At 45.7% G+C, this 22081-nt stretch overlaps 1 protein-coding gene across 1 annotated transcript in view; it reads left to right on the top strand.

Moving 5' to 3' along the window:
* astn2 (astrotactin 2) overlaps positions 1-22081 on the top strand; it is a gene marked incomplete at both ends in the record, with an annotated part of 347495 nt that overhangs the window by 235745 nt on the left and 89669 nt on the right. The window contains 2 exons of the mRNA XM_080017621.1: positions 8623-8789; positions 14947-15135. Coding sequence (XP_079873747.1) covers positions 8623-8789; positions 14947-15135 — 356 coding nt within the window. The remainder of the gene's footprint in view (positions 1-8622; positions 8790-14946; positions 15136-22081) is intronic.

Raw genomic sequence — 22081 nt, 5'->3', positions numbered from 1 at the left:
CCTAGTACTCCTCTATCTAACCCTTAAGTCCACTGCAGCAGTGAGCAGGCCTTGCAAACGATTTGTTCGGAGCAAATTCATCTTTCAATGGACTCAGGAGTCGGGAGTCACTCAACATCAAAAGAGTCTGATATGACCGATTTTCCCTTTGCATTCCACCAAAATAAGTCCTTTTGACGGAATTAAAACGGTTCTTCACAACTCGGAGCCGAACCGACGTTTCCGACTCTCGTTACGCCGACCGAACCAGACGAACGAGAAAGTCAGAAAATTGAACGGCCCTTTTCACAAAGTCACTCGAAAAGGGCCGACTCTCCGGAAAGAGCCGAACTCCTCATCACTAAAGTGCAGTGTTGCTGAAGTTCTATCTTTGGATCAGACCGGCGGCAGCCGTTTCTTCCTGCACCAGCTTTCAAATTACAAAGGCCAAGCTAACCTTTAGCGATGAAGGAACCTATCGGCCATTGATCTGCAACGTGTACAGACAGTCCTACATACACACACACACACACACACACACACACACACACACACACGCTCAGTAGCTTAGTCGAATCTGTAAGCCCAGTGTCTTGCCCTCTTAAATTGTTCCCAAGCTGTGTGTGCATTTAGATGGAAGCGAGGGGTCTATTCCTGGTTGGACGGCACGTTGTTTTCGTCAGAGACAGTTTCTTATGGAACCAGCTCAACCCGACTGGACTCTTCTCAATTTGGTACCAGGTACTTTGTTTTTCCACCGCGGACAGCACCCAGGGCGGAGCCGCGCGAAACCGCCGCGACGTCATCTCCAACGCGCCACACGCAGCAACGATGAAGGCTGCGGACGGGAGGGCCTTCGTGATTCCCGGCGTGTGGCTGGATAAGCTTTTCTGGTGTTTCCTGGTATCCTTTTTTCAGAGATCCCGGGGATCTTTCAGCATTTCTAAAAATGTCTCTTTGATTCCCCTGCTCAGCCATCTCTCCGAGAGATCCCGTGCGTCCCCGCTCCCCATTTCTGCAAACGAAACCAATAATAAGTCTTGTTTTTTTGTTTTTTTTTATAGTATGTATTTATTTTCCTCATTGAATGAAACGAAAAAAAGCCCCATTTGGGGAGACGTTCTCAAGTCACAGTCTCACCCGTGTGGTTCAGTGATGACGCAGACGCAGTGACCATTCCCTCTGACCAGTCAGTCGTCTGCAGTTTTTTCAGGTGATATTTTGGCACCGCTCAGAACCTCGGCAGAGGCGGTACCAAAATGGGAAACCAAAAGAGGCGAGTCGAGTGGCGTCGGTGGAAATGCGGTGGAAAGGCTCCATTATTCTATCGTCGTCTTAGTGAAAGAAGCAGATGTTGTGATATTAGAACCATATCTCTTCTTTTAGCAGGGGAATTGTTTCGGATGCGGGGGTTGGCCACGATACATCCCATCCATCGCGAAAACAATTTTTTTCAATCGATTTTTTTCCCCTCATCAAACTCCTAATAGCTCGGAGAGTAACATATCACTCTCGCATTTCCCCTCCTATCATTCATACAAAGCTCCTCCATCCACCGACTCCCCGGCATGTTTACCAATGTGAGGCACACTTTAAAAGTCAAGAATTAAATGATTAGTTCTGAGAGCGGAGGCAAATCTCCGCTCAATTGCCTCCGCTTTGCATAATATCGAAGCGGCATGAGGGGGAGCGAGGGGAGAAGAAAAATACATTTCCACCTTTGTAGAGACCTCAGAGGAGGCTCGTTCCACTCCCTCATCCTAGTTCCTCGCCGCTTTCTGGTTCGCCACATTTCCCTGCGTTTTCCCCGCGTCCTGGAGAGACGGGCGTCACGACTCTCCCTGCGCGCTACTCTGATCATTACCCCGGCAACTCAGGGCCGTATGGTTTTCTCACAATTGCGTTTTAATAATTCTCCTGCCACCGGTGGCTACATGGAGAATCAGGTGTGTGGTTTATTCTGCCCCAGGGAACCCCGGTGACACTCTGCCTCCGGCAGCCATAGGTGGAAAATGCAGGTTTTTTTCCCGCCTGGAGTAGAATTGGTACAGACTCCAGTGTCTAACTATGGATTATTGAATTATGATAATATGAATGATGATAATAATTAATGAATATGAGTATAGCATATTTACCTATATTAATTGAATGCATTTTGCCTGCTTACTTTTTTAAATTAATATTTGATTGCCATCTATTAATATAAAGCACTTTGAATGCCTGTTGTGAATGAAAGGTGTAAATAGGTTATAATATTATATAGTGATATATAAAATCAAATTACAACATATTGATTTTAATAGAAGCTATTTTCTACACAAGTGAAGGGTGAGAACGTTTATAAAGTCGGAGATTTACAGTGACGCATAACAAGGACAAAAAACAGTCATCGTCCTTTGTTTGATGTCATTATCACATGGAAATCTACTAAAACAAGAGACGAGCAAAACCCACCCCGGGGAGAGCAGCGTTTTCTATATGAACTGATAAGATGATATCAGGTCTCCAGCTTTGAGCAAACATTAAACGAGAGCGTGAAAAAGGGTGTAACATTTCAGGCTTTTATTCCCGACTGGTGCAGGATGTCCTGCGACGGCGGCTGTTTCCACTTCCATCCCACCGCTCCTCTCCGCCGCTCTAATAGTTTAATGAATTCACCGGATCCCTTTGGCACCAGATAGAGAGAGAACGACGGATGGAAACGCCCCCTGTTGTCTTTTGTCGATTTTCTGTTGCGTTTCCGCTGCTTTTCTGCACACCCCGCCCGTTCTGTTGTTGCCGGTGTCAGAAATCCACATTAAAGAAAAAAAGAATCCAAATCCAAACGGAAAGTGTGTGTTCAGGCTATTTATTTGAGCACGCTACAGGATGTTCCTCTTTCTTTCATGTTAAAGATTACATCTCCAGCAGATTAATCTGAACAGCTAACATTTGGCGTGAGACGCGTCGCTTCCCATGGGGACTATTTTTTCCCCTCCTGCGATTTATTTATTTATTTCCCCCCCCCCCCCCTCCCCGCTCGTGCGGCAATAAAGCTGTTGTGCCTAATTTGGAACTCATCTCAGATGCAAGCGAAGCCGCGGGGCATGCGTTCCTGCCACCTACAAACCAGATTAGGCTGTCAAGCAGGCTCTTAAAACTAGTTGATTCTTTCCACCTATCAGGATGATTTAGGGCTGCGCGTTTGGGAAGATATTCCTTGTTGGCTTTTTTCCTTTCCCCCCTTTTATGTTGGCGGTTCTCCCCGGCACATACGTCCCTAAACACTCGCCTCATTATGTACATAAAGAGGAGCGGAAAAAAACGGGATCTCAGATAGGAGATCGCCTTGAATGGATAGATGTGGAATGAGTGACTGGTGCAGTGTCTCTGAACCGCGTTCTACAATTAAATATCCCGGCGGCGCCCGCGCCACAATCCTGTTAACCGCTTAAAAAAACCCAAAAAAAACACCAACACGTGAAGCCTCATCATAGTTAGTGGCGCAAGACTTGCAAACGATTTGTTCATAGCGAGCTAATCTTTTAAGTGACACGGATGGAGTCACCCCGGCAAAAGGGTTAGTCCTCTGAATCGCGGAGGACCAACTTAAAGGCCAAGGCAAATATCATAGAGTCATTTGCCATACTGTACTTGATACCGAATGGGGCTGATTTACACTTTGTATTCCACCGAATCCCACCATTTTGACGTAATTGAATGAATCACGGGTGAATTCCGGTCACAAGTCGGAACCGAACTGCCTCTTCTGACACCCGTCCGTCAAAGAGTCAGAAAGTCGAACGCCCAATTTTTTCGCCGAGCGGGTCGTCGAGAAACCGAACGTCAAAAAAACAAAAACAAAGACAATTCAAACCTTTCATCGCTACTCGTAGTTCTCACGCTGAGCGGTGAAACTTGAGCTTGTGCTGATGAACGCGGAGCTGCTGTTCAGACTGGAACTGAGGAACGTGATGAATCAGTGCGGCCTTGCAGTTTTGATCTTGCAACACAGGAGCTAGTTACCAATATGGGTCTAGTTTTAAGATAATTCACCACGGCACAGTGGTTAAAACACACCGGACTACTGGACAAAAACAACACCATGACAACGAGCGTTATCCACAAAGAATATAACACAAGCATAATATCCACAGCATAAGCATGACCAAATATAGGGGTGGAAGGAAGAGAGGTCAGCGATACATCATCTTTATGATGACGGTGCTGCAGAGACCGACACGCTCCTATTTATCACCTAAAACACCAACTGAGGAGAAGGGATGGAAGGTGGAAGGATCTGGTTAGACGTCAGCGAGCCACACACACACACACACACACACACACACACACACACACACACACACACACACACACTTTGACGAGAAAGTCGCGGAAGAAAAAGCCAGAGAGCGCCGCCAGATATCCGAATCAGGGCAGAGAGGGCCAGAGACCATGGAAATAGAACTGCAGGGTAAAGCCCCCGGGGGCCTCCGAGGAACAGAGGGATGGATGGATGGATCCAAAAAACACTCACACACGCTCACACACACACACACACACACACACACACACACACACACACACACACACACTTGAGCACAACACAACAAGGAACCAGCTGCCACGGCGACCAGACCAGACCTGAGAGATCTGAGAGGAAAAGAGAAGAATCCAGAGTGTCACGGAACATGATACCACAAGACAGACAAGTGTGTGTGTGTGTGTGTGTGTGTGTGTGTGTGTGTGTGTGTGTTGCGTACGTGCGTGCATGCGTGCACGCATGTGTGCCTGCACTCGTTCGTACTTACATGCGTAGTGGTTTCGCTGCGACTTTATTTATTTTAGCGAGCGCTCTTTATGAGGGGATTGGGGGGGAAAGTGGCGCTTGAAGTGGAAACACTGTGGAAAACTGTGTGAAGTGTGTGTGAGTGGGTTTAAGACGTTTCTTCCTGATGCAACCAGGACCAACACACCGGTGGTACATACTCTACATTCTGAACTTGTGAGGAGGACAAAAAATATGAAAACTATTTTAAAAATCAAACTACACTGTGAACTCCTTATTTCTCTGATCCCTTCTCTGTTCTTTACAACTCTTTAGTGTCGCTCTCTCGCACGCACGCACGCACACACACTCACTCTCACACACACACACAAGTATACATGCAACCACTCACACGAACACACACACACACACACACACACTTTTGGACAGACCCCTCGGGCTGTTCCCTCACGCGAGAGCCCACGGGTGGAGCACTCCAACCAGAGGTCTGGTGGCTGCTGTCGGCGCGCACACACACACACACACACACACACACACACACACACACAGGGTTTGATTTCTGAGGTGAGCCATGGTTTGGAGCAGTGCTTCAGTCTGCTCTTCTGCACTAGGAACATGGGAAACATGGCTCCTAGGGGCCTCCATGCGAACTCGCCAGCCTCAAATCCGATCAGAAGCAGCCGGCGAGGTCGTCATTCCATGAGATGGGTGCCATTTGGCCCTTCTACCATCAGAGTTTGTAATGACAAATAATCATTGCAACAATCAACTCTTTTTCATTTTTTGACATTTCATTGTTTAAAAAACTGTACATGTTGTACTTCCCAGAAAACACATTTTGCCACCTCAGGCACAAATGCCTTATTCTTTATCGTCCATTACACATGAATTACATGTGACTGGGTCGAACAAATAAAACTCAGGAATAAATTATCATATTTTTATATATAAAAACGTTTTTCATATTTTATTAATATGTGCTGTGTGGATGGGGAAACATATACTTCTGTATAAAAAATACATTTTATCCTGTGATATTTGTGATTCAACATCCATCGCTCTATATGGACATAAAAATAATCAGTGGTCTTTTGAAAACCGTATAAAAAAACATGATTAATCACTTAAAATTATATTTTCTCATATAGTCCGTGAACTTTAACATGAACTTTTTATGAACTGTTTATAGCTTTGCAAACATGTTGGGAGATGATGGTGTTTTATAGACTTAGATAGATAAATTTTGTCGACCCAAGTGGCACTCCTTTCAGGGATGGAGTCCGGAACGACCCGATTTGTATCCCAGCATCCCTGATTTGACCACACCCTCTCTGTTTCAAAATAGCACAAGTGCGCTGATCATAATCTTCCTCACAAATTATAATTACTGTGAAAAATGCATTGCTTTCAAGGGCTGTTTTCTTTTAAAAGTATTACGTTTTGTTGTCGTGATATCTATAATAATGTAACTCCGACGTTATTGTGTTTACTTCGGGATAGAAGGGTGTGAGTCTTGGTGTTAATCACAAGATCATGCCCAACTTTATTCCACTCTGTTCTCATGTTCTGCTTGTGTTTATCCACCAAAACATTTTTTTTTTAATTCCAGCTAATCTTTGTACCGATGAATGTTAATGTGGAGAGCGCCCTGTTTACCAGCCAGAATTATGTTGATCTGTTTATGACGACACAGAGACATAATGTGTTATTGTGTTATTCTGGTGCTTATCAGGAGGAGTGACACTTTCAAACTTATAACGTAATATAGTGATCTGCAATTTAATTAATTAATTGATAAATTATATTCTGCCGTACAGTATGTCCTCCCTGACAAACTGATGTAATACTTTGTTTTGTCTTCCTCGGGTTAACCTCATGGGTAATAAAACCTTATACATGTACACAAGCTTTTATTTTTGCAAATGACAATGCAGTCACGTCGCTGTCCTCTAAATGCAGTTGAAAATGTCCAACTTTGAAGTAAAACATATTTTAATAAAAAAAAATATGAGAAGATAATAAATAAATAAAATTGTAAAAAAGTTATTTTGTGCTACTTTATCTCTTACATCCATTGGTCACTGTGACTTGAGATTAGGTATAGAGTGAAATATAATGCATAACTTGGACTACATGTTTAGTCGGCAGCTTAAATAGGAACCACACGAGGACCTTGGCTTTCTATGTTACCTGCTCCTTATTTCCCACGACCAACAGCATCAGTAAAAGTTGAACATTTCCACAACTGAAATACATTAATAAGTACAGATACTTGACAGAGTTACTGTTCCTAAGTACAGTAACAAAGTATTTGTACTGAGTACTTTTCCACCCTGCTTCCAGTGTTTCCTGAGGCGCTGTCCGTGGTGCTGAACCCCATGCCGACCTTGATGCCGCACTGATCTGCTCTTCCTTTCCTCCTTTCTTCCTCTTCCTTCTGTATTATTCCCCCCCTCATGACCCCTTGAGAACTCTGTGGGAGTGTGAGCCGTGAAACTGTCCTTTCTGAATATGATACTTTAACGGCGATAAATAAAATTGCCGCTAACTTAAGCAGAAACAGAGGGCCGGCCTCCGGGTGTTTAGTGCAGTGTGTTTTCACCACTGTGCCACAGGTGTGCCGGGAATATCTTTTTGTCAATTCCACTTGGGAAAAAAAATAGTCTGAATTATTTTTTCGCTTGGAACGATTCACTCATGTACATCTCAAACTTCTAGTCGACCATAATATAAAGCAGGGTTTTGATGTTTTAAGTCGTTAACAGGAAAGCGGTGTGCCGTGGGATTCTGTCAGTGTGCAAAGTGTCCTGTGGCAGAAAGTAAGTTGGGAGACACTGGGAGATAGCTGAGCTGAGGCAGCACAGACAGCACGGCTCAGATATAATAACAAAGCCCTCGCTTAGCAAGTGAATGACATGACCAGGCTGCCACATAATTATGTTCGGCAATCCTAGAGACGCATGCAACAGGTCAACCTCAAACTGCATCCTGACCCTTTTACGGGGATATCTATCCGTCCATCCATCCGACCCTCCCCGGTTGTGTTTTACATTTCTATCACGTTACATAAGCGCTGGGCTTCTCAGAACCTCTGTGTGATCATTTTTGGTGATTCTCTGTTCTTTCTATTTGGTGTGGTCGAGCTCACGTGCCGGCTTGTTTTAGGTTGTTTAAACCCGTAGCATACAACGAGCCCTTCTGCTTCCTCTCGCCTTGACCCTGAAGGTCCCTTAATCGCTTTTTTCGTCTCAAACTCTTCGGCAGACTTGGCTTGCCGTCCTCGCCTGTACGGTCGTTTTCTGTTTTTCTCTCCATCTGTGGTGGGTGGGATGGCTTGAGCGGCCACACCTGGCGCTCATTGGTTTGCCAAACAAGCGCCGGGTTTGAAAAACCCCAATCCAAGCACTCCGGAGTGGAGCCCGTGTCATGACATGTTCAATCTGCTCCTGGGCAAAGTCCACCTAGCCTCCTCTCTACAATAAACTGGTGTTAACAACCCCCTGTCGTCTGGGCCTCTGGGCTGGAGGTCCCTGAAAACGCCACTTGGGTGGCGTGTGGTTGTGAGGCTGCCACACCGACTTTTCTGTGTAACTTGTACTTCCTTTGTCTGTCCTTATTGCAGAGCACTTCATAATGTTGTGCTTTGTTGCCGTGATACGCTGATCAACTTTTTTTTCCTTCGTCCCGTCCTTGGTCTTATCAAACGTTGGGATAAAAATGCACGGGCTGCACCTTCCTCTCTCAACCTTTTCCTCGGTCTCCCTCTCTCCCACCTCCCCCGGACTTCCCTTTCCATCCGCCCTCTCCATCACTCCACCCTGCACCCCGCTCTCTCCCTCCTCCATTTTTCATCCCTCTCTCCTCTTCTTTTGCAGTGTCCTGAGGGGCTGCGGCCTATGAAGGATGGCTCGGGTTGCTATGACTACTCCAGGGGCACCGACTGCACGGATGGCTTCAACGGCGGCTGCGAGCAGCTGTGTCTCCAGCAGCTGGTGCCCCTGGCGGACGACCCCGGCTCCAGCAACGTGCTCATGTTCTGTGGGTAGGTTTAAATTACCGAGCTTGCCTGGTGTGCCATGAAAAATGCTCAAATTACACTTGAAAAATATATAATAATAATAATAATAATAATAATAATAATAATAATAAAAATGGAATTCCGCACTTGTGTCTGTTCTAATTCATCAGTTCCAGTCAGGACACCAGCTCTGTATTCATCCAAACAAGATTGATTCTCAAAGTGAGAAGTATTAGCGGTAAAGAGTAGAGCAGCGCTGATGTAAGGTGTCGACTCTTTTTTGAGATTCGGTTCTTCACGATACGCCCAGTAAAAAGAGTAGTTTGATTTTCGGACTTTGTTTATTAGGTTCAGTTGTAACGCCCATTGAACGACAGTCGGAAGAGTTGCTTCCGGGTTGAGAATGAAATTCCCACAAGAGTCAAGAATGGTGGAATGCAAAGAGTAAATCAGTCAATATGAATTCAATAGGAATTGTGCCAAATGCCTTGGTCTTTTTTTTTTTTTTTTTTTTTTTTTTTTTGCACTGGACTTTGATTTATTCCTCAGTAACTATTTTCAGCTTGTAAATCGAAGTTTGACTCACTCGACCACAAGAGGTGACTCCGGAATCCCGAGTCATCTCAACGATTTGCTCGCTACAGCGCAAGCCAAAAGTCATCATCACATCAATCACCACAAAAATCCTTTGTGACTCGCTTATCACTTGCTATGAGTCGGCCGTGATGATAATGAGAAGCACATTCGTACGTGTTTCTGACATTTTTAGTGGTTATCAGGATGGTGGTATAGTGCCGTGGGATTATTCCGTTGTAAAAAGTGTTGCCGTGGAAGAAGAAAGGTTGTGAAAACACTGGTTTAAATAACAGCTGGCGGGGGTTTCAATTTGAATACGGAAATGGGATTTCATTTTGTTTCATTTCAGGTTTGAGGGTTCAGGTGCTAACTCAAAGGAAAACTCCTCCTGGATCATTGGGAGTTAACCCGAGTGATAGTTACCGGAAGCTTCTAAATCAGAATTTTTTAAATGAAAGCTCTTTCAGCTGCCCTTTTTTTTAAATTTTTATTATTATTCCCAACGTGCGAGGCCAGTGTTTAATGATCAACATAAAAAGCCCGACTCCTACAGTACTCGGTCGGCTGAAGTTGTAATAGATATAATAAATTGGAATATCTATGGGTGTCTATGGTTGATTCAACTGAGGAATTATTCAACTGATAGCAGTCTTCTGCTTTCCCCCGTTTCAACAAGTTGATCTTGATCATTCGTTCAAGGAACTTTAATTTGAATAAATTATTACGGGGAAGTAAATAAATAGTTGTTTTTTTTCCCGGTGAAAACCATATCAAAGATGCTGTCTGCCGAAGAGCAGACAAGCAGAAAAAATAAGAGCAGCAAATGGAGCTTAATGGAAATGTATTTAATTTAATTACTTTTAAGATTATATACACAAACAAGATATGCATATATACGTGTTAAATCGAGTTCTAAGACAAAGAAAATGCTAGTGTGTGTGTGTGTCTAATATAAATTGAATTAATTAAATTTGTAATTAAGTTTATAACAGATGGCTTATATTGGGCCATTAATCATTCTTAAACAATACCGGCAAGATTCTTTTTTAATTTATTTATTAGAATGCAGTTCATAGAGTCTATTATCTTGCTCCACTTTTGCAGTTGTTTGTGTGGGCAGGAAGGCTTATTTTTTATTTTATTTTTTTTAGTTCCACGGTTCCTACAGCAGTGCAGTATAATTCAATTTAATTAATATTTAAGATGTAATTGATCCTTTGGAGACCCTGCGGTTAGGTCCGCGTTTAAATTGGGGAGGCTTATGTGTTGCAAAATTGCGGAATATCCCAGCATTAAATAAATGCATCTCAATAAGTAAATAAGCCGCATTTTATCAAGCAGACATTTTTAATGACCTGCGACGGGGAAGCCAATTGTCGTTTGATGATTTACCTTCCAGTGTCACCAAATTTGGAAAAATGCTCACGCACACTACCTGGTCCGAGCAATCTGCTGCCTCCATGTGTTTTTTCTTTTGTAAGTAGTATATGTGCGGCGACGACTATGTGTCTCAGCAATCTTTGAAAGTAATGAAACGCTGAATGTTCATATCATGCCGCCGACTGCAGGCGCTGTGTTCAAAACAGTGCCCTGTTCTTTTTGACTGATAAATTGGACGGTGAAACACAGTGTGCTGCTGCTGCTGCTGCTGCTGCTGCTGCTGCTGCTGCTGCTGCTGCTGCTGCTGCTGCTGCCGCTGCCGCCAACACAACAACACAGTTGTGTTGGCATCTCACATGCACACACCTATTTAAAGGCAAAGATTCCATCGGTGCAGGAAATTGCAAGTATCGCAACACCCCACTTATTTATTTATCAGGATCTGGGAAAGGAAAGCCTTGAAATGTTTTGCCGGATTGCGGTGGGAGGTTGGGCCGTATGCATATTTTAGAGTGTGTGGAGGGAAGTGCCGGGCATTGAAACAGCAGGTGTCTAATAACAGTTTTTTGTTACTCTAGGTTAATTCTTCCAGGTTTTTACTGGCGAAAATTCAAGGCGTGCCGTAAACCAAAGGCATATTTCCCTGATCTATTGGTTTGGACCTTTATTTAATTTTCCATGACATAGTTGAATATTCATGTTGAGTTTCGACTTTAGAAGCATTTTACTTGAGGATAAAATATCAAAACAGTAATGTACAACGCCACCATGGGGGCCAGAATTTTCTAAGGGCGCTTTCCCGTATTCTCGTGTTAAGTCCGTTTGAATAAGACCCCGGTGCGTTTACCCCCCTTGGTGTGGTTTCGTTTTGGGGGTGTGGGGATGTCTTTGGTAGGAACACCAAAGCAGGATTACTGCCGCTATCACCAAAACGTAACCGCGGCCAAAGCTCTGTTTGTGTTTCCCCGCTATATTTCTGACCAATGAATGAAAGTCTTTCGTGAAGCCAAAAGCATCAATTTCACTCTGATTTGGGCGGGGCAAACAGACTTGATGGGTGAGAGAGCTCCCTTGAGGTACCCACCTCGCGAAGCACGGCGGGCGTTGTCAGAGGCCCGTTTTTCTCCGCGTCTCGTCAGCCTGACAGGAATCCCACACACGCCATTAAACACGAGTGTCGCGTAAGTGCTGATCAGTCTCTGTGTGGATGGGGCTTAGTGGCGTGTGTGCTCAGCTGCCGAGAGCCGCGCCCACGTCGCGGGCACTTCATCGGCTTTTGGGTTGTTTATTTGATTGTTTATTCACATTTTTTTTTTCCATGTGTGAATAGAAGGGCTGTTTTTTCCTCCCCCCCCTCACCATTTTGTCGCACCAGTTGCTAGAGTTGGGATGTCGATATGCACCTGTAACCCAAATGCATCTGTGCGGAATGTTTTTGGGCTCAAGTCAATGGGGAGTGTTAAATTCAAATTTAAAATACAGTACAGTCCATTGCCTCGTAGCAGGGGTGTCAACGATACAGCCAGCAGAGCAATCCAATCCAATCTGTATTAAGAAATGTATCAAAATGGAGATTTTTTCCATCTTGGTAAAAATACATTTTCCACAGCAACATGTGACTAATTCGGTCCTGAAACAGCCTCTGAGTCGCCTGTGTTAGTCACGCATATGTGCGCATGTGGACTTGCACGTGGTAGTAGTAGTGATCAAGACAGATTTGTTGCATTAATGTATCTGGATGGATTATCGAAAAAAAGATTAAATCTCACGGGAAAATCAACATGCATAAATATGAATCAAGCACATTATACGTAAAAAAAGACTGTGAAAAATCATTTTCCCTATACTAGGTACTGCAATCTATTACTCATGGGACTGACCGTCAGATCACGTAATCCAATTGGCGCCACCGTCACCTATGGTGAGTCGATGGGCCTCATGACAACGAGGTTCGAGGAGGAGAAGAAGAGCTGGGAGGCTCATCAGTGCTGGATACCCCCCACGGCTCCCTCCCAGCGAGGCAGGAGACGCACAGCTCAGGCGAAGCCAAAGGAAGGAGGCTTCCGTCCACCACCGCCACCACGGCGAGCAGGCCCTGAACCTCGGAGGAAATAGAGGAGGGGCAACAGAACGACTGTGCTGTCCCGCCGAAGCGTCCCTTTCTCCCCGTATCTACGGCCGGAAAACACACACTTACAGTGAAAAAAACACGCAGGCCATGAATCATATGCCCAATCCCCCCACACTCCCCAGCATGGGAGTGCAGCAGGCTCCTGTTATGAATTCTGGCCCGCCGCGCACGAACCCCCACAGTACACACTTTTTTGAACCAAATTACATAGTCCAAAATAAAATGTGCAAAACTCATAAACCCCGGTGTCCAATTGTGTCATGCGGCACCCGGGGGGAATTTTTTATCAGAAAATGTCGCCCGCGAGGCATCAATTGGCCATAAGTGGACAGACACCCGACCCAATGAGCCCCGTGCCCGTGGGGTGCCCATGCTCAAATCGCGGATACATCTGATCCGCGGATCCACGGGTTGACCGATTGTGCGTTACATTCTCGGAACGCATTCACGGAACGCCCAGGCTCGAACCACGGACCCGCAGAGTAAGCAGGCACGTGCCCAATCCGGCAGACATGATTTGGCACCCGGGGCTATGGCGCCTTCCGGCCTGGTGCCTGAGAGGGAGGAGCTCCTCTCTTTAGGCCTCTCAGATGTATTGGTTGCCACGACACAGAGCCCCAGGGCGCCCTCTACGTGCTCCCAGTACACACTGAGGTGGCGTACTTTTGCCCAGTGGTGGTGGACACGCCCCCTCCGACTGCCCTAAAGGCCCGATATTGCAGTTCCTGCAGTAACTGTTTGCTGAGGGGAAATCAGCCGCTACACGAAAGGTCTTTCTGGCAGCTACTTCTGCATTTCATGTGGGCTGGGACGGCTTCGCGCCAGGCAGTCTCCCACTGGTGTCTCGCTTAATGGCGGCCGTGCGCCGCCTGCGCCCAGCCCTGGCGTTCCTAATCCCTTCTTGGTAGTTTTGCAGGATCTGTCAGGGCCTCGGTTCGAGCCTCTACACACCACCGAAATCAAGGTCGTTTCTCTGAAGATGGCCTTGCTGCTGCCACTAACCTCGGTGAAACGAAACGGGTGCAGGCACAGTCAGTCCACCCACCCTGCATACAGTTTGTGGGTGGAGGTGATAGAGGGGTCATGCGTCCTAACGCTTCTTTCACCCCGAAGGTTTTCACCACTCCATTTCAGAGTCCAGTCATTGAGTAAGCAGTTGTTTGCAAGCTCTGGTACCCAAGCAAAGGGTAGGCCCCTGTCCAATTAGCAGTTGGCTCATTGGCTGGTGGAAGCCAATGAGCCATAGACTCTGCCTAGAGGAGCCTGTCATGAGAGGCCCCACAGTGCCTGCGCGCGCACTCCACCAGGGGAGTGTCCTCCTCTTGGGCCATCATCAGGGGGCATCGTTGGAGGATATGTGTTGGGAGCTCCTCACACACATTTGGGCCCTTTTAAATGTTGGACGTTACTAGGTCTGCTCTGCCACAAGGCGGGTTTGGCGCACAGACCTAAGTATGCAGGTGTGACAGGAAGTGTCTGGGAAAGACACGCCAGTTGGGGGTACGTTATTACGTGAACCTCCCTCGTGTGGTCGCTATACTATCGCGTGATGGTATACGGTCCCATGAGTAATTGATCGCAGTCCCTGGGATAGGGAACATCTGGGTTGCGTAAGCAAACCACGCTTGCCTGAGGAGGGAACAGATCTATTACTGCGCTGCGGTACGGTGCCCTTTTGCAGCACTCGGCAGCGAACAAAAAAATAAGCGGAAGTCAAGCCGCAATATATACTCGCGGGGGGACGGGACGGAAGCACGGCGTTGCCACTTCTTCTGCATTTTGATTGGATAACGTGATCTGAGGAACGGTCCCATGAGTAATAGATTTGGCCTGTGCAGCCTAGACGGTATCAGAGTGGGATATTTTGGGGGGCATAAATGCAGTCAGGGGTTATTCGTCAGACAAAATCTAATTCAGGCTTCTTATTATTGCTATTATTATTATTATTATTATTATTATTATTATTATTATTATTATTATTATTATTATTATATTTTTACAAGTATGCATTTATTATTATTGTTTTCTATTGTTATTATTATTAATATTATAAATACAGTATTATACATCCTAATGCTCTGTCCCACCGTCCAGCTGCGTGCAGGAGTACAAGCTGGCGGCCGACGCTCGCTCCTGCCTCCTGCAGGCCGAGAACTGCAACGGCCCAAAGTGCCCGCGGCAGGACGTGCACTTCAACGACACCCTGTTCGGAGAGATGCTGCACGGCTACAACAACAAGAGCCAGCAGGTCAACCTGGGACAGGTCTTCCAAATGACCTTCAGGTAACCAGAGCGCACTGACATCACACACACACACACACACACACACACACACACACACACACACACACACACACACACACACACACACGCACACACAGAGTGGTAAGTGGTGGCGGCGAATGGTGGTTTGGTCTCCTTTTGGATTGACTCTCCTTTCTGAATTGCCACTTCTACATCGAGTGTTTATCCAGAAACTTTTTTTTCAATCGGCAATCAGTGGCGCAACAATTTCAGGCTGAAAACAACTAAAGTTGTACGGCAAGATTTATTTTCATCATCTTTTTTCATTTTTTATTATCTCCCAAATAGGAGCCTTTCTGTGTGGAGTTTGCATGTTCTCCACGTGCTCACATGGGGTTTCCTCCACCTACCATCAGTAAGGACCCCCCCTCCAAAAAAACATGATCACACCACCATCGTCTGACCAGCGATTTGGCCACCACCCAAAAAGATTCTTCTTCTTCTTCTTCACAGTGGCTTCAGGTTGTGTTTTGTATCCATCAGTTTGTTAGCTTAAGAAAATTGCCATATAATAATAATAATAATAATAATAATAATAATAATAATAATGATGATAATAGTGATCATGATGATGATAATGATGTTGATAATAATAATAATTCATATTTATATATAATAATCTGTGTTGTCACCAGAGGCGGAAAACAACACTTTACACACACAGACACAGACACACACACACACACACACACACACACACACACACACTACAGATTCACTCATCCTATTGAGTTACGCTAATGAGGCACATATATGTCGTTTGTGTCGTGTGTAGTGTCTATCTGTGGGATAAAGCCTGAAAGTTTGGCTGCTCCACCTCCCCCTAATCCAAAACCCATTTGATATGAAAACAATATATCAACCTAATCTTATTATTTTCTTTTCCAGTGGGCTATGTATTGGACGTGACGTCTGTTGTGTTGTGTTGTGTTGTATAGGTTTAAGGTTCTGTGCTTGGGGAGAAGAAAAATCGACGTGAGATAATTTCTATCCATCGCTCCCCGGTGCAGACGGTGCTTCCCCGTCGCCAAGCGCAGAGCCGTGCATCTCCGCTGCTTTTATTTCCCTCCGAGGAGGCATTAACGGGAGGAGCCGTCCTGTTCCGCTAATGTTTAGTGAGAGGGAGGCTGTGAGATGCTCCATGCTGATCCTGGGGAATAGCACTTTTCATTTTTTTATTTTTTTTTCATTTTTATTTATTTTTTTACCGATTAGGCCGCTTTATTCTGCTTGTGTGTGCACTCGTGTACTTGAAAGAAAGTGAAGCAGGATAGAAGAGACGTGAGAGGGGAGATGAAGACGGATGAGGATGCAGGGGTGATGTGTGTGTGTGTGTGTGTGTGTGTGTGTGTGTGTTGTGTGTGTCTGCTAATAAAGATAAATGCTACCTGTAGACGCACCTAGTTGCTGTAATCAGAAAGTGAGGAGTCGCTCTCTCTCTCTCTCTCTCTCTCTCTCTCTCTCTCTCTCACTCCCACTTACCTTCTGTCTCTTTCTTTTATTCATCCCGGCTTGCACGGCCGTAGAGTTTTTCGACAAAGAATCGGACATTGGTCAAGGGTGAAATGCTGCCGGTGCCGACGTGATAAGATGTCGGGAGAAGATGACATCCAGACGACGGCCATGATGGTCCCACGATCCAGACATCCCTCAGATATAACGCATTAATAACCCAATTATTAACATGGGAAACGTAAGAACGGTAAAGCCTGGAAAACCTGTCGACTCCTCGCCTATCCATCGTGTCGACTGGCCGCCGGCCGCCCTAAGCGATCTGGGACGGCGGCCAGCTCCCCGCGTGTGTGACCCTGAACAGAATGTGAAGTGCTTAAAGCGCTTAAAACGGCCGATGCATCAACGCATCAACCTTTACGGCGAGACGACCCTGGAGGAACCTCCCCGTTTCAAGAGATTCTACTCACCGCTGTGGAGGAAACCGCAGGGGCTGCGTTTTGATCCGTAGTTATTTTGGCTATTTTTGATTTGTTTGGTCTCAAAGCCGGAATTTATACATAAAACGCGATCCTTAGCTGGATGTTTTTGCCAGGAAATCCTCTTTTTTTTTTTTTTTTTTTTTTTTAATTTTTAGTGAAAACAGCACTGGCTTAAAGTGAACTTTTTACAAATTATTTTGGATACACGATTTGAGACAAGTTTCTCCTCATGGTTTAAACATTTGGAAAAGTCATTGAATTAAATGTAGAATTTTTCTAAATTTGCCAAATTTCTTGAGTAAGTATTTTTGGAAAAGGATACTTTAATTTAAATGTGATGGGGCAAAAATTTATATTTGGCATACTGATAAATACTTACAAAATTAGTTTTATTTTATTAGTATTATTAGTCAGCTGACCTTATCGATCGCATATCGATGAAGATAAACACATAAAATAAAACTCCCCAAAAAATTCAGAATTCGGTTATGGAGTTATTTCGTTTTGATAACTTTCCTGCATAAAGTGCACCGTGTATTTTTGCACTCGGGGTCTAGAAAACGCTCGCTTGCGGTATCCAACATGGCCGCCTCTTAAAATCCTCCGCCACTTTCAGCTCGCGTCATTGTGCTTTTTCAATCCCATCACTTGCTGGTGCATTCTTGGGATTTGGACGTTTTACTTGAGCTCCTAGGACGGGAGGCGAGAAAAACGAAGAAACGAGAAAACCGTTGTTCTTGTCACACGACTTGAAATTTGAGGCGTTTTCCTCTCCGTGCTGCACGGTGCTTTTTGGGGGTCGTTCCTGTGGCAGTCCCGCAGTGGGGAGGAAAAAACTCACTCCGTTCCTCCCCTCCTGCTCCTCTCCGTCTCATCACTCGCTCATTATGGAACGTGCGACCGTGGGGCTGGAGCCGCAAGGCGGGCGGTGACGTGGTGCACTGTATGGACGCGTTCATACCTTCTTATCCGGTCTCCCGTGTGTGGTTTCGGAATGCGGAGGCGCTGGCAGCTTATTTTTTATTTTTAATTCTATTTCTATTTTTTTTTGTCGATGGTTGTGATGAAATTACAAAGCAATACAATTTCATGCGAGCGTGCATTTGGGCAATCAGCCCACAAACAGATGGAGCTATGACTGTTATGGCTGAGGACAATTCAATTACAAAGTATCAGACCTGAGGTAAAGAGATAGAGACGGAGTCGGCGGGCGCTCCCCATACATCCCATGATACCTGATATTATACATGTACGTTATATAATAATACGTTTAAAGCGGAAAATAACTTTCACACAAGCCCTGTTGTGATCTTTTGTTTGACTCATCTCTGTTCACGCGGCGCCTTTCCAAACACTTCCAAACACACCACGACATCACTTCTCTGTTTTTTTTCGAAATGAATAAAAAAAAAAACAAAAAAAATCAATGCATATCTTGATTTTTAACCGATCGATCATTGAATTGACGATGGCGCCACGCTCCCCCCGCTGAACAGGGAGGAAATTGAGAAGCCGGCCCCCTTTGGCTCCAAAATGCAGAAAGAATCCTCGGCTCCCAAATTGAAAACCGTGCTGCGTGACCGGGAAACAAGGCACAAGAGCAATTCGAATTCCATTTCCTGGGATACTGTCTCTGCTTTGCTCCAAGACATTTCACCTTGTCAGTTGTCACACACTGGTGTACACACACGCACGCACACACACACACACACACACACACACGCACACGCACACACACACACACACACGCGCGCGCGCACACGCACACACACGCACACACACAGGCCTCAGAAAGCGATGGGTGGATGGGTGGGGAGTGGTGGAGGTGCGTAAAAGCACATTGGCAGGGTGATGAAGCCCATCCATCAGGTCTGAAGAGGACATTCTTGGCCTTGTCACTGAGAACCTCCCACTCCTATTCTTCACACACACACACACACACGCACACACACACACACACACACACACAAAGGCCCAAACATCCACAGAGCCCACAGGGGATGTGTCTTTCGGGCTCCCGCACTCAATCACCCGGCCCTCGTTCACCGGCGAGAGTGGGGAAAACCATAACTGCAGTCTGTTCGAAGGGGAGACGTACGCACGTGCACGCGCACACGCGTGCGGACGCCCACACGTGCAAGCGCACAGCGTCAGGGAGCAGGACGTCACTTGAGTTGTTGTTAATGGAAAACAAGGACACAGTGTGTGGTTAAGGCAGCATGGATGGAGGTTGTTCAGGTACCTGCTGGCTCGATGTTGTGTTTATTTGTTTTGGGCAGTGTCGTTGGGTCGTTAAAAAAGTAAAATATTACACATTTCTCCTTACAATTAAAAAAAACAAAACAAAACAATACCTTACTTAACTTTTTATTCTGTAGAAAGACATTTGTTACACAACTCGTCAGGGGCGCCCTCAAGGATACAACCACTGGCCCCTCCTCGCGAGTCCAACCCAATCAGAAGTTTATATATATATATATTTATATATATATATATATATATATATAATTTTTATATTTTTTCAGAAGCACTCTCTGCTCCTTTCTCAGCCGCTGTCTATTCCTCCTCCGCCTCCACAGTCTCAAAAAGTCAACTTAACGGGCGAGTGTTGAGCGGTCCGGAGCGCGTGGGGGAGGCGTCGAGCCGGGCGGCATTCGCGAGCGGAAATGGCCCCTCGCGGGGACGGTTTTCCGCTCAAACAAATAATAAAGGTTGGGTTTTTATTGCAGATCCATTTTTTTTTTTTCCGTTTTCCTAATTGAATGAAAACCAGAAAATGAAGCACGGTGCCAAAACATAGGCTTTGGTGTGCCACCCCCTGTCCCCTGTCTGGGGGCACCACTGCCACCCGTTGCGCCTGAGGTGCATTGTCACGTAATTACCAGTTAACAATATCACCTTAAACCTTACATACACCCGCATATCAGCACAAATCCCGATCCGAATAAGGAGGACGTACGCAAGATCGTTCTTCTGCGCTCTTTATCAAACAAAGCCGGCGGCGAAGTTGGCGAAAGCCAGCCCACAGGGCACGGTCACGGAAGCGGCGGGAACGAGGCCGCCTTTGTCCCGCCCGAGCGGCGAAAACGAAAAAAAAAGCCGATGTGTTCGGACGATCCGAAGCTGAAGTTTTCGAGGCTGACGCAAGTAACAACATGATCAGGAACTGGAATGTGATTACTTAATTTAGGAACAGCAACAGGTTACATGACATGTAATGTGATTGCAGTAACCTGACCCCAAACACTGGCTATAGGGGGCGGGGCGGGGGAGCAAAGATGGATGTGCTATTTATCTGGCTCTTCTTCAGGGTGCTCTGAAGTGCCCTGCCCATTCCCAAACCGTTAGCCGGCATATAATCAGGGAGACAGAATAGAGAGTTGAATGTGGTTTTCTGCGCTCCACCTGCCAATCTTGTGACTAATAATTGAAAACACTTTTAAAAAGAAGTAGAAAGAAAAATGGATTCAAAAGAGCACAACGGACCAAGGAAATACCAGGATTCACAGATTATGTCTTGATAATATTTTAATGCGGTAATGGTGTCGATATAGTGGTAGGACATGCTTCATTACATCTGCACTACCATGCCCACACTCATCGTTCTCTCTGTTTCTTCTTGTAATTATCGTTATAACTCTATTATTTTTACTATTATTACTATTACTGGGGGCTGGACCCCCGTTGTTTTTTTTTGTCCTTTTTAATCCTCTCTGCGTTTTACGGGCTCAAATGATCTGAAACACGACAATCTCACAGAAGTGGTTGATGTCTCGTTAGAACCGGGGCGTGTCCGACGACTGGTCGTTCGAGTTTACTCAATATCCATCGACATTGGGAGCAGACATTAGTGGAAAAACTAGCGGAAGTAGAAGAACGTCGAGGCGATTTGATTCGTTTCAGGAACGAGCCGCTTTGTGACATCATCATCCATCAAGTCCGAGCCTCGTCTCTCGGAACCCATTCGCATCCAGCCACTCGCAACACGTAGACCGCCAACTTGAGCCGATGCTGCGTTTAAAGAGAACTGGGCGAACTGTAGCTCCTGCTGCGTTTTACAAAACCCCGAAAACTATAATCGGTCATAGACGGCGTCTTCGCACCGCAGGAAGAGCCTTTGGCGGAACCGTCCCTTTCTTTTCTGACAGCACTGCATGATCCAGGAACGATCGTAATTAGAGATGTAACGGTACACCGTTTTAAGGTATACCGCCGTATCAAGCAACCACGGTTCTGAGCCCTAAGCTTTTCTCCGTAACTCCGTGCCCGCGGTGTAGATTCATATTGCAAAATTGAAGAAGCAAACTTGAATTCATCCTCACCTCACGTTGCGGCTGCACGGTCGCAATTAACTCAGGAAACTGTAAAACGTACCGAACACGACGAAACTGTGTGATTGCTGCCTGCAGCTTTATTTGTTAGGGGTCCTTCCCTAACAAAGGTGTCGGTAGAACTGGGACCTCGCAGGCATCTCGTGGTTCAAGTTTCATCCAAATCACATCCACATACGGGAGTAGGAATCGGCGAAAGACAAATACAATTCTACCGGAAGTTGCCGAACGTCCGTGCACGTTCGATAACTCCCGGTCGGGTAGTGGAGCGAGATGAGTTTGTAGGGTGAGACGCTTTGTGACATCGTCATCCTCCAATTGCTAATAAATGTGCAGGTTGTGGTTCCAAGTGTCTATTCGGGTTGTGCGTGGTCGCGTAACGGTATGAAATTTCACGGCACTGTGCGGTATCTACCAAAATACAATGGTGTACGGTATTTCACGGGTATTAATTCCCCCCTTGATTTTCTGTATATCCAATGACTAAATAGTTGATGGACAGGAAGGCGCTTGCCGGGGCCTACATATTCACAAGACGGAGAATATAAGCGACATACAGATCAAAATCTGGCTTATTTGCCAAATGGAAGATGTCAACTTTAATTCACCTCACCTCATGTTGTCGCCCCACCGTAGCAGACGGCCAAACACGTAATCTGC

Source organism: Zeus faber (assembly GCF_960531495.2).
Source record: "Zeus faber genome assembly, chromosome: 17".
NCBI lineage: Eukaryota > Metazoa > Chordata > Actinopteri > Zeiformes > Zeidae > Zeus > Zeus faber.
Note: the sequence above shows the minus strand (reverse complement) of the source record. Positions and strands in the feature narration are given on the sequence as shown.